Genomic DNA, 13,513 nt, shown 5'->3' on the forward strand with positions numbered 1-13,513 from the left:
TGAACCAACCCGAAAATTTGATTTTTTGACACCCAAAAAAATAAAATTGGTGTCCAGAACTGACCCGACCCGATTGAGATCGGTTCAGGTTTCGGGTCAAAAATTTCCAACCGTTGGACCAGACCCGAGCAGCCTTATATTTATATGTGACACATGGCGTTAAATGATTGATCCATGGAAGAATTTATGGTGGGTTTGCTCGCACAAGATAGAAGCGCTCTCATAATTTTTTTAGATATTTATAAAAATACCAAATCCTAGATATGTATTTATAAAAATACCCAAGCACTATTTAAACATAGGAACATACCCAAAATGGGTTTTGGGTATGTGTGTAATGATGGGTTTTGGGTATGTTTATAAATGGGTTTTGAGTGTGTGTAATGATGAGTTTTTGGTATGTTTATAAAGTGTTTTGGGTGTTGAGTATTTTTATAATTTCAGCCCCCATTTTGGGTATTTTAGTAAAACTCCCTAATTTTTTTCAGTAACCCTTCACCTTCCCCCTCACTCACGCGGCCTCTGTCTCTCTATCCCACCTCACCAAATCGGTGGCGACATCGCTCTACTCTCTCTCTCTCGCGCGCGCACTCGCTGTCAGTCACCCTGCTCTCCTCTCTTCTCTTCTCTCTCACTCGCTCTCACCCACATCGCGACGGCGACAGTCACCTTCTCAGACCCACATCAAGGACGGCGAATCTCTCTGGCCGCCTCTATCCACCGCCAATCTCTCAGGTAATTTTGCATGTATTTTGTATGAATATATTAATCCTGTCAGTTTGGTAGGTTTCATTTGCTCATTTTATAAGTATGACATACAAAATGCAAGATGTCATTCCCCAATACCATTACAATGTTCACATTTCAATCGCAAGCATGCTTATCCAATATTTACATTCAGTGAGGAACTTACATTTCCTCCAGCAGACCTAACAATGGAAGATAACATCCTAGCAAAGCAATGGGTTGAACATGAGCTGCTATGTATACATAGTAGCCTTTAAGCAAGCCTTGGGGACTTGCTTTCGCTCTGAGAACTGCACCTCTTAACTCAGTTCTATATTTGAGCGCATATTCTCAATCATCTAATATGTAAGACGATTCATCTGAAAAAAAGAAATCCATAGTCAATTCAACTCACCCACATATCTTCCTTGACGAAAGCTCTCTTTCAAGCAGCTGGGAGAAACTATCCAAGCTCTGCACAGCACAGAAAGCTCTATTAAATAAAATATATTTATAGGATAAACAATACTAGACTTTTCCTAATAAATTACGGCTATAAACAGAAGGATATTAACTTGTTTGAGTGTTTTTGTTTGCTTTCATTTCCTGTTTCTCTGCCACCAAAAATAGTCTTTCTAATTTAAGTGAATACATTTTCGGATTTTATGTTTGTTGTATCTTATCCCATAGAAAGTAATGATTTAATTTGTTAACACCTCAGAAAAGAAACAAGTCATAGAGCTTTGTGATGTAAGCGTCAATAAGGTTTCTTCTGTTGTTTTCTTTACCCCTCGACAGGATCATAAGATGAGCAGACCTTCAGCACTCAAACGGAAACAGCCAGACTCTAGTTCTCCATCAGAGTCTTTGACAGAGCACGAGAAAATTGTATATAGTGTAATCCGAAGCAAGCAAGATATGGGAATTTGGACACGAGACATGAAGAAAGAAGCGAACCTCCCCGACAATCTGGTTGGCAAATCCATAAAATCACTCCAAGCCAAGAACCTGATAAAAGAGGTTGTAAATGTCCAAAGCAAGGGGAGAAAGCATTATATGGCTGCAGAGTTTGAACCCTCCAAGGAGTTAACTGGCGGGGATTGGTATTCTAATGGGACCCTCGATAAAGATTACATAACCTGTGTAAAAGATGGGTTTGCAAAGATCATATATCAGCTCAAGGTTGCTACCTTGGAGGGAATTTCAGATGAAGTTAAAAAGAGCGGAATATTCAAAACTTCGTTCACAAAACAGCAAATTGAGGAGATTCTGAGGGTTTTGGTTTTGGACAAACGGGTCACGGCGTTGAAGAGCACTGGGATGGGGGAGTTTGGTTCATTTCCAGTTGGGAAAGTTTGCTATAAATCCGCAAGCAAGGGAGGTAGTAAACGGGAACCCAAAGTAGGGGCCATGGTTTCCATTCCATGTGGAGTTTGTCCGCGGATAAGTCAATGTACACCAGATGGTATTATTTCCCCAAGGACTTGCGTCTACTTCACCAAATGGTTGGATTTCTGAACTTCTTGTATGGAGGGACAATTGTTTGGTATGCTTTTGGAGGTTTTCTTATTTTGTCCATGTGATGTATGGACTCCTGCAAAAGCTTGATGCCTCAAAATTTTGCTTCTAAATCCTATATATGATGTTTAACGTTTTTGAGTATGTCTTTTTACCTGGTTTAACAAAGTTGGTTTCTGAATTTTTTTGGCTCAACCTGGTTTCCTATCTATTATTTTTGTGTGCTCAATAATAATGTACTTAATCTTGTCAGGGTTTTTATCACAAATAGGCCTTGAAGTCTGTGAAATACTTAATTTTAATAATTTTTGTTTTTGGCAATCAATGTCGTCCTCTACATTTTGTCCCGTACACGCCCAACCCCCTCCCCTGTCGGAGCCACCTGCCCAACCACCATGTGCTGTAATCACCACCCCCTTTCTCTGTCTCCTCCCGATTCAAGCATCGACCTAGGCCGAGGAAAAAGATGGAGGATGGAAGTGTGAGATTGAGATTGGAGATAGTATTGAGAGGGAAGATGGGAGGGGGAGGAGTAACAGAAGTGAAAACAATTTCAAATAGATTTCAGATTTTGAGTTTTTGCTTTCACTTTTGTTACTCCTCCTCCCTCCTATCCTCCCCTCTCATCCTCTCTCTCATTCCCACTCTCATTAGTTTTCACTTTAGTTAATCTGAAATTCTAATGGTGACTGGTGTGGTGGATTTTCTGCTAATATTGGGCTTGGTTCTGTGTTAGAGGCGGAAGCGTGGGCTATTCTTTATGGTTTGAGGCTTGCTAGCAATTCCAACTATTTTCCATTGATTGTGGAATCTAACTCTCAATTGGTTGTTGTGTTGGTGAATGCTTCTAGTTGTGATCCGTTACACCCTCTCTTTAGCCTTATCCGCTTGTTGTAAAGCCCTCATGACGGGTGGGGTGTGTCGCATTCAACATGCCTTCAGGGAATGTGACTCTGCCGCTGATATGCTTGCTTCTATTGGGATCTCCGAGACTTTGGGTCTCTATATCTGGGACTCCCCCCTGCTGCTGTGAGACAATTAATCTTTAATGATTTGTGTAGGGTTTCTACCCTTAGATTTGTTGCTGTTTAGTCTTTGTGTTGGGCTTTAGCCCTCCTTGTTACCCCAAAAAAAAAATTGATTATCAAACAACCCTTAAGTTGTTTGTTAACCATTTCGTTTTCAGTTTTCAGTTTTACTTTTTTCAAAAACTGAAAACTGAAAACATGTTTGGTAACAAATTTCATTTTCATTTTTTTTTTAAAAAGTGAAATATAGTTTTCAAAATCACCCTTATTTTTTAAAACAACTTGAAAGTGTTTTCGGTATTTAGTTTTCGTTTTCAATTTTTTTGTTCTCCTTTTTCATTCACTATTGTTACATCACCACACATGAAATGCACTCTAGGTACCGAAACTCAGTATTTGGGACCTCCCGACTTGAACTCGGCCGTCAAGAGCAGTTCCTTCTTCTTTGTCCCCTGCCTTCCTGCCACGGCGAACACTCGTCCTCCATTCCTTCTTGATTGCAGGTAGTGGTACGGTTCTTCTTTGGAGTTGGTCCCTTGCTACTACTAGAACCTTCATCTTTCTTTTCCCCAAAGCTCATTTTCTTGGAATTGTTTCTTCTTCGATCCTCAAATCTCCCGGGGTGTGGGTTTATTTTCTGGCTTAAGAGATAGTCTTGCTCCAGCACATGTGCATCATTCACCATCTCTTGGTATGTTTGATCTCCTTGAGCTGTCACATGTCGGCGAATATTGTCCCTGAGGCCTTGTCGAAACCTCGTCGACTTCATTTCTTCGTCCGCCATTAAGGTAGGTGCAAAGCATACTAGGTCAGTGAACTTTGCTACGTACTCTACCACTGTCATCTTGCCTTGTTCAAGGGTGAACAATTCCTGGATCTTAGTTTGTTTAAAAGCGGTAGGAAAATACCGGTTGAGAAAATATCTTTCGAACTCGTCCCAACTGATGTGTTTAGCGTACTTGCCCTTGGTGGAGTATTGTGCCCCACCAACTGCCTATTTCGTTCTCCAGCATTTGGGTTGCGAACCGAACGCGATACTCTGGTGGCGCATGCATACAGTCTAACTTTCTCTTAATGTGCTTAAGCCAACCTTAGGCTTTCTCGGCTTCAATCCCCACTTTGAACTTCATCGGTTTCAGTTTTAAAAACCGTTCCAGGAAATAACATGAAATTGATGTTACTTTATCATAGACATGAAATAAAGTTTCTGGCTAATACAAAATCTGAGTTTGGAATCTGACTTTCATAGAGCACACACAAAACTTCTCATGGCACTATGCACAAGCATTCATATGCGATTACGAAATTCGCATATCTTGTAGCGTATAAGAACAGAAAATCGTATCGTTCCTTAATGTCTTTGATCCCTTGTATAAATCTTCTTACTTGTAACACAAGTATATTGCATTTGCATTATCAAAGGTCTTATCTGTCCTATGCTTGGACTACATATACACAAGTCCTGAAGTGACTCATATACTGTTATTGATACTTAAAAATCCCAGGGAGTGCTCAGTTTCTTCAATGTAGTTGACTCGACGAAGAAGATTTTTGATCCCATCAACCCATTTCTGCTTATGAACCTTGTCCTTGCACTTGAACTCTAGTAGACCCTGTCCAGTTTTGAGCCCGAAATAGACCTCTTCTGAAATTTCCCTTTCTTTCTTATATGGCCAAGCAGAAGTCTCATCACAGACTCCATAAACAACACCTAAAACATGTACATTCAGATGTTAGAAAATGCTTGCTAAAAAATGTATCGGTCAACAAAATTTCTACGAAAAGTGCTGACTAGTTTCCAAAATCAGAGAGGAATGAAGACAGAATAGTGGTGTAAATAGAACACACAATTTGTTAAAAAGTAAATCAGCTTACTTTTATTTTTCTTGGAGAAGGCTCCTCCAACATGTTTACGCTTGAGTTTAACTATAACCTGAAAAGACAAAGATACAAGTCAGAAACTCAAATTTTCGATCCAACGCTTTCTCCTGATCATTCCTTCGACTAAATTTATTTACCTGAGATTTATTGTTGATATAGACAGAGACACGTTTCCATTGTAAAACACCTGTATACACCAATTTCATCAAAACCATATGAATTAGTTAAGTCCATTTGACACTTCCAGGTTTAACTGAATTCATGACTCAAGAGAAGCAACATCAAGTTCACAAGCACAAAGGAATTGATTAACGTAAACTTCTACGAACTGCAAGAATTAAACGGAACTTATGAAATTACAAAGTTTGTGTCCTTACTAGAAGCCAATCTGTTTATCTCTCACATAGTTAATATAGATGAATGAATCCTGTACTTGTTATATTAAGTTACCTTTTCCTGTAAGTTGCAGTAGTTCTCCAACACAGGGAGGATCCTGCTCCTCTACTTGACTATAAAAAGCACCAGCTGAAGGAATTTCAGCCATTCCCCTATCATAGGGACTAATAGCAGCATTCCTTCTTGCTTCTTTCGGTAACCTTGATTTCAAAGCCGATTCTCCTCGCAAAGCTAAAGAAATACTTTGTATTACTTAATGATCAAAGGCTTAAAACAACAGGAAGACGAGCGTGTCAATGTGTTTTTGATATATGTATGCACTGTCACTCATTGGCAAAAAGTGAACAAGCAAGACAAGAAATTCATTACTTGGTAAATTCCTGTGCATATTATGATGATTGTTCACAAATTCTCTGAATCTTTTCATTTGAAAGCTGAAATTTTTGCTTTCTTTTGTTTACTTTTAAATATGAGCAAGTACCTGTAGCAGCTGCTGCTGTAAGAGTCATAAGGTCACCAGGACTTTGAATGTCTACTGCTGATCTAACAGCAGATGCCACACGGTCATGATTAGCTCCGGCTAATTCAGCCATTTCGATGCAATGTGATGCCAGCAACTCTGTAGCCAAAGCCAAAGCCATGGTCGTTTTTGAGCAAGAACCACTGGAGTTTTCTGCTGCAGTTACAGCTGCCAAGGCTGCAGCAACTCCTGCAACGGAGACAGCAGAATGCACTCGTGCTCTTTCTACCCGTTCCTTGTCTTTCTTCTTCACTGTGCTACTAGTGAACTCCTTATGGTGGAACCATTTGCCCATTGACTTCGATCTCCGATTATTAACAGACTTTACAATCTTTCCTGTCTGCAAGAAAAAATCAGAATAATTAGAAAACTGAACTGAACTTGAAATCCAGACTTACAACTATTGATGGAATGTTATGGTGGAGGACAAAGGTATCAAGAAATACTTATTTTCAAGTAGCATAAGCACAAAATTCATTATCTATAAGCTATCCCACTCCTTAGTTTCATTTCATGAATACTTAGGCAATTCAATAGCAAGCCATGAAGAAAGGGGAACAAAATTCAATATATTGTAGGACCAAATTAGGAAAATACTGCACATGCATATATTCAATGGAGTTAAGGGAGACTAGCTTACCAGTTGTGGCACAACAGTTGCTTCTGGGAATTTGTCAGGACTTTTTTCAAGAAAAACTTGCTTCTGCTTTTGAGCAAGAGCCTTTGAGATTTCTGAAGCAGAAAGACTCCATGACCTTGACAAAAACTCCATAGGCTCCTGTGGTGTTTGTGGCTGAGGGATTGCAGGCAAGGTTGGCACTATTTTCATCTCCTCAGCTTCCTCTACATGTTGTAGCCCATGCAAAGAACCAGCACTCTTCCAAGCTGAAAAATAACCACTTTCCATTTCTTAATTTCAAGTTGTGTCTTTCTACAGATAGTGTTTTCAAATGTTCTAACTAATTAATCAGAAAAGCTTTTCTTCTTTCTTCTTTGTGATCATTGGTGGTGGTCAGTTATATATGCCTTTAGGTCCTATCAAAATTTCCACAATTGATGGCTTTCTGTTCCTGTGGATATCAATTGAAGGTAAAAGTTAGCATATACTACAGTAGAAATAGTTGATATCATTAAAAACAGAACAAAAAAGTTTCTACCAAATTGGTTTCGGTTGTTCAGCCAAAACAAAAGAAAGTCAGTGAACTGCTATGGAGACTGGTGTAACAAAAGCAACACTAAAATCTACTTCTGATTACCAAAAAGGGAGGGTTAGTTTTGGATTGAATTTGGAAGCATCTTCCTTCTTGAAGCAAAACTACTTTTCAAGTTCTGCTTTACAAAGCAAAATACTTCCAAATGCCAAAAACACATACTTAAATATTATAAGGCACCGGCAGAGGTTGGAAACTTCCACACACCCAATGAATATTTGTGTAACCCCCTCCCCTCAATGGCTTATACTAAAATATATATATTATTATTATTATTATTATAGAGCACCGCTCTCTCTCATATATATTTGAAAAAAACTGTTGGGAAACAATCAACAACAAAAACCCAAATGGGCTTGGATTTTGGAAATGGAGGCTTCATAAAAAATGAAAAACCCAAGTGAGAATTAGAAAGAGATTGATTGCTAACCTTCCAAAATTTCCAATCTTGAAAGCTCCATGCAAAGAACAAATCAACCCATTTCTTCTTGGCCAACAAAACTCCTTATATATATACACATTAAGGAGAGCCAGCCAGCCACACACAGAAACAGTGAGAGACAGAATATGTTACACGAACACATACAGGAACCTAGTGCTTTGAGCTCCCATGAATTCAGGTCGGGCTTACATTTAAAAAAAAAAAGATTACAAACCAATAACAAAGAAATGAAAATTATGAAATTAGGATTCACGAAACTCGAAAACTTGGAAACACCAGTTTAAGGAACAGGGGACAAAACACAATCCTGGATAAGTGGGGGAATGGTTTCTTAACGCACGTACAGAAAAGCACCAGAGCCTATAAATATGATTAAGAACCCATAAATATGATTAAGAGCCCATAAGGGATGGATTAGACTATGAATGTTAATGTGTTAAGGTTACAGGAAAGGACGAAAGTTGTGTTTTTTTTCTTTTCTGGGGGTGGATCAGCCGTGGCCAATAGCAATGCATGAAGGTTGACTGGACGGTGGGGACGGTTTGGGAGGAAGGGCTTTTCTTTTTTATCTCTCATATTCCCTTCCTTCTTCCTTCTTCCTTCTTCCCAGGTCCTGGTCCCTACGACCCTTGGGATAGAATTTTCCCTACGCTGCCTTTTGCGGGCCACGCGTTGAGTGTTTGTTTGACTGGCTCAGATCAATTTCTTTTTCTTTTCTTTTTTTGTTTTTATGACTTTAAGAAAATAGAAAGGAGCAATGGCTCATTTGATACACCTTATTAGACTTTGGATATGAGTAAATAAAACCGCGTTTGAGGACGAAAAATGAGGGATTTGAATATGAAATCTCTTCTAATATTTAGAAGAACTTTATCATCATTTTGGCAAATAGAACAAGTTTAACAATGGCGGAAATAAGATTTAGTTGTTGAACCTTCGCCCAAGTTTAACAGTAGTGCAGATGTCAAAATAGTCTTGTGCTAGACATTTTGGCAAATATGTTTAAATGTAATCTCTTGATATTGGCTCATTAAATCTGCCAACAAGGAATGTGCGTGCCATGAGGGTTAAGTTTGTTGCTTTAATAAAAGTTTAGAGTCTCATTTAACTTCAACTTTAGGTATCCAAACTGAAAAATCTATTGAAGCCCTTCACGCAAGGCGTAACATTTCATGACTTTTGAAATAATCGTCCAATCTTAAAGATAAAGTAGATTACTGTAACTTTCGAGAGCAACATGAGATATATCCATACTTTAAAGGGGAACCACAACAATTAAGCGTCAAATTAACGAAAGAATCAACGTATCATTCTTTAAAGCACCATGAAAATTCATAGTATTGAGCCTAGTACTTCCTAATGGCGACATTGCGGATTTTGTTACGCAGGATGCCAAGGTAGTATTATAAGGTGATCACTTACATTACTTGTTGTTTGTGAGGAGAGAATAACGCGATGATTTGGTCATCATGGTCAAGGTAGGCTGCTGTGCACAGACCAAATGTCTCAGCTGAAGACATTGATCACTTATTAGCTCTATCTTTGCCATCCAAGACACCTAATATATTGAAGTATGGGTTGGATTTGGATATCCAACAAAAACATGTGCCACAATTGACAACTATGTTACACATTTATTAGTGAATGTCCCACTTGACAGCTATGTTTTTGGTAGCAAAAGCAATGCTTTTGTTTTTGGTTTCATTGTCTTAGCCTCAGCTTCTGAATGGATATGTGATCACTTCTTAGTTCTTACCTACCAAAGATTCCAAAGTCTTCAAATTTTGAAATTTTGTGGGATGGCACATATCAATTATCAAAAAGGTATTCTATATATTTTCCCTCTTATATTCTTCCCCTTTCTTTTATGTATGATAGTGATGAAATAGTTGATTGGGGTTTTCTAAAAGATGTTGTCCTTTCGGGTTTGCTAAGGCTCTTTTATGCTAATTGTCAAGGGTGAGCATCTCTCATGTGCTTCACCATTGCAATAGGGTTGCTTATTGTTCGGCTCGCTTTGCTTTGTCTATTGAAAGTTACATTTATTGGAATGAGAGTTCTGTTGTTATATTTTTGGTCGAAGAGTTCTCTTTTTCTTATTCAGGCCATTCTAATTGAGAATTGAAGCAACGGTTAATTTTCTTCAATAAGATATTGTTTCTCAAGAAAAGCTTTACTTAATTAGGTCTATCTTTCCACACCGTTTGTTATGCCAGAAATGCCCAATCTCATAAATGTATTGTCCCACCCAAATGTGCCAATCTAGAATGAAGGCACTCTAATAAAGGGAAATAATATCAAGTAGCCATCACTTCAACCAAAACGCTAAAAATTTCGCCGCAAATTTGGTATAACATGTTACACAAACTGATTGGGCCTTTACCTTAGGAATTAGCCCCATATGGGTGAAGTTGACTAGTTTTAAAAGTCCTTCTAGTGGGAGAAAAGTTGAAATGAAACATGAAAGTGACCCAAAATTCTAATTTTAAAATTTTCTATATTCACAATCGGCCCAATACATTGAGTTTTCACAATGATTTCGAAAATTGATTATAGAATATAGAAATTGTATCAATAAATTTGTTAGGCATAAATAGATGCGTTTAGAGGAATGCTAGCACTAATTATTCAGTTGGTTATATCTAAGACAATAATAAATTATTGATATATTATGAAACTCACATGCATCAGCGACTCACATTGATCTCGTGCGTGCAACATAATTCACTATGTTTAACAGTCTTGTTCGAGGCGGTTCTCAAAAAAGAAAGACAAATAACATTCTTGTTCGAGGCATCTCATTCCAATAACGAGTTGACACTATTGATTTGATTAACCAATGACATTTTGATATAAAAAGTAAAACCAAAATGCATAAAATTCAGATGGAAACAGAAACACTGAGAAAGCAAAAGGAATGTGGGCTGTCCTGTCACCTTCCACTGCAGAAGAGATCAATGTCCACTTCATAGAAAAAGAGTGGAAAAGGAACCAGAGAAGACTAAAACCTATCATTCTAAGTTCTAGTGCTATTTATCCTCTCATGACATAAAAAGTGCAGCACTTTGCATCAAATAAAGCAGGGATAGTATAGTGGCCTCAACTTTAATATATCTGTTCAAATTTTGGACCCACCCCCACCAAAGATAGAGACATACAAACAGTTGTGGTGAGAAATTCTTTTTTTAATTTTTTTTTTCTGGGTTAAGCATAAGTTAAAATTAAATATTGGTAGGGTTTATAGCTTTAGTTAAAGTTGTTAAAAACATTTATTCAGGTCTTAAATTAGATTCCACACATCCTTAATATCGTTTGTATAAAAAAAATTAGAAACAAACGGTGGAACTTTCTATTATCTTTATACGTAAAGAATTGAACTCTCATTTTCTTCTATTTTCAAATCAACCAAAAAAAAACCTTTTCTTTAAATATTTGGACTTACTCGAAAAGTAATTGGGACATTTAAATTGTAGTGACCATATTAGAGATTTCTAGATTAGGAGTTTTAAGTTTTTCCCTAAAAAACTATGTGAAACGCGGTAAAACCGGAAAATGATGCACCACAATTCACAAAACTCATTTGATTTAGTATATGTACAATTCTCATTCACGGCTCAAAGTACTTTTTTTTTCTTCATGGAATTGATGATTGCAATCGTAAGTACTCAACCCAAAAGCAAGAATAAAGCCAACAAAAACAATAACAACAAAGCAAACAACAAGAGAAACCCCAAAGCATAAGCATATCAAATTAAGCATAATCTTCAGATGCTGGGACTGGGCTGTAGGACCCAATGAAAATGTCACCATAGATGAGCCCAGCCAGCCCACCACCAATTAGTGGCCCGACCCAGTAGATCCAGTTGTCGGTGAAGTCTCCGCTGGCGACGGCCGGGCCAAACGACCGGGCTGGATTCATTGAGCCACCGCTGAATGGGCCGGCAGCCAGAATGTTGGCCCCAACAATGAACCCAATTGCAATGGGTGCTATGATTCCCAGTGAACCCTTCTTGGGGTCAGCAGCGGTGGCATAGACAGTGTAGACCAGAGCGAAGGTTATGATGATCTCAAATACCACTCCTTCAATTGCACCTACCCCTGAGGCAAGTGTATGGGTTGGCACATCCTGCCAAATCCAAAGCCATAAAATCCAAATCAGAAAACTGAATTTAAGCCATGCCGAAACTGGAATTTAACATGTTATGTCATCGGATTATCAATATAAATATGTTACTCTCCTTTCATAACATGCCAGATATACGATAAGATAAACTTAATTGGGCCCATTTTGATTAAGTTTTAGGGTCATTGTCTTTGGGTAAATTGTGATGTGATCATCTAAGAAATATACCAATTGAGTGACAAACTTGAGGAGAAAGCTGGCAACGATGGAGCCCAAGAGTTGGGCAATCCAGTAGAATATGCCAGTGAGGATGGTGATGTTGCCTCCAATGGCCAATCCAAGTGTGACAGCTGGGTTCAAATGGCCACCTGAGATGTTTGCAGCAATAGAGACCCCCACAAACAGTGCAAATGCATGGGCTATGGCCACCGCTACCAGGCCCGCAGGGTCCAAGGCTGCTGATGTCAGCTTACCTGCATACATATCATTGAATTATTTGCATAAAAATTCCACCATATCATGTATGAAACAATTTTTTAATTAATTACACTATTAAGTAATAATCATATTAGTTTTAGCATATCTATAACTCTATGGCATTCTATAGTGTTAATACGTGACTGTCATGATTCAGATTCATAGTCTTGCAGTATAAGCATTTGCTTGGTAAGCTACTCTTCTTATTTGTAGTAAATCTATAAAAGAAAGCGTTATTCATGCACACTTGTAAGAAAGTGCAAGTGAGAGGTCGATTTCGACACTCCTCATCTTGCATAATTACTTATACTTAAAGCTTAATTACCATAAGCAATGGCAGATCCAACACCAGCAAACACAAAAAGAAGGGTGGCAATGAACTCAGCTAGATAGGACTTGAGGGAGCCAACACTAAACGAGTCACCAAAGCTACCAAAAGCCAACTTCACCATTTTTGCTCACTTGAAAATCAAAAGAAAGAGAACCAAAAACACTAGTTTGAGTTTAGTGGATGCTCTTCACATTCTTCGAGCATCAACTTTATATATAGTGATTAGAAACATACCGGGCTATGCAAGAAGGGCCAATACTGCCGGCGCCAACCCTATGTGCATGGGACCCTATGAGCCGCTGGCACCGTATGATTGCATGCCGACCAACCGCCAGATCATTTTTAAATTTTGGAAAGAGTTTGTATAATAAAGAGGCATTATGAGGATAAGACAACTAAATTAATGAACCGACATTAAGTATTTTAACTGTTTTAATTTAAGGAGATAAGCATGTTAATTCCGATGGAATATTTGATTATCAGCCATGGGCACCAACCACTACATTACAATATAAATTGATTATATAGAGGTATGATCATGTCGTTTTCCTTCGATTGTAACCTTTAAAATGTTGTAGGTGATGTTGATATACAATACAAACATTAACACGACTTGTTGTCACTTCGTGTTTATTGTTTAAAGTGAGTCAAGTTTAATATAAGGATTTTCTCTCGAGCAAATCTCAAGGAGATGTCAAATACCAAATATCAAATTTAAATTTGATGGCTGATGTGGCAATTTGACATCTTACACAACTTTACACTCCACCCGATATGTCAAATTAAATTATTATTTTATTACATTTTAGTGTTGATTTATTTTTAATTAAAAAGATTAGAAAATAAAAAATAATAAAATA

At 37.9% G+C, this 13,513-nt stretch overlaps 3 protein-coding genes across 6 annotated transcripts; 1 reads left to right on the top strand and 2 right to left on the bottom strand.

Annotated features, from left to right (window-relative positions):
* The first annotated feature begins 499 nt into the window (after positions 1 to 499).
* On the top strand, positions 500 to 2,425 carry LOC110757122 (uncharacterized). The gene is made up of 2 exons (XM_021958672.2): positions 500 to 735; positions 1,525 to 2,425. Exon 2 carries the CDS (start codon positions 1,534 to 1,536, stop codon positions 2,242 to 2,244), a length of 711 nt encoding a protein of 236 aa, XP_021814364.1. The 5' UTR covers positions 500 to 735; positions 1,525 to 1,533; the 3' UTR covers positions 2,245 to 2,425.
* A 2,008-nt stretch (positions 2,426 to 4,433) lies between these two features.
* Positions 4,434 to 8,338, bottom strand: LOC110757120 (VAN3-binding protein-like). Of its 4 annotated transcripts, none has more exons than XM_088253411.1 (7): positions 7,711 to 8,338; positions 6,710 to 6,954; positions 6,031 to 6,409; positions 5,604 to 5,780; positions 5,291 to 5,340; positions 5,148 to 5,205; positions 4,434 to 4,983 (listed from the first exon to the last, which is right to left on the bottom strand). In XM_088253411.1, exons 1-7 carry the CDS (start codon positions 7,739 to 7,741, stop codon positions 4,745 to 4,747), a joined length of 1,179 nt encoding a protein of 392 aa, XP_088109537.1. In that variant the 5' UTR covers positions 7,742 to 8,338; the 3' UTR covers positions 4,434 to 4,744. The 4 variants fall into 4 exon arrangements, with proteins under 4 accessions (XP_088109537.1, XP_021814361.1, XP_021814362.1 ...); XM_021958669.2 differs by having other exon boundaries at positions 6,710 to 7,139; positions 7,711 to 8,337; XM_021958670.2 differs by lacking the exon at positions 7,711 to 8,338 and adding an exon at positions 7,326 to 7,474 and having other exon boundaries at positions 6,710 to 7,139.
* A 2,990-nt stretch (positions 8,339 to 11,328) lies between these two features.
* Positions 11,329 to 12,836, bottom strand: TIP2;2 (tonoplast intrinsic protein 2;2). The gene is made up of 3 exons (XM_021958679.2): positions 12,648 to 12,836; positions 12,074 to 12,318; positions 11,329 to 11,848 (listed from the first exon to the last, which is right to left on the bottom strand). The coding sequence occupies exons 1-3, from the start codon at positions 12,772 to 12,774 to the stop codon at positions 11,474 to 11,476; spliced, it is 747 nt and encodes a 248-aa protein (XP_021814371.1). The 5' UTR covers positions 12,775 to 12,836; the 3' UTR covers positions 11,329 to 11,473.
* Between the last annotated feature and the right edge of the window lie 677 nt (positions 12,837 to 13,513).

The sequence above is a fragment of the Prunus avium genome, chromosome 5 (assembly GCF_965620075.1).
Source record: "Prunus avium chromosome 5, drPruAviu1.hap1.1, whole genome shotgun sequence".
Lineage (NCBI taxonomy): Eukaryota > Viridiplantae > Streptophyta > Magnoliopsida > Rosales > Rosaceae > Prunus > Prunus avium.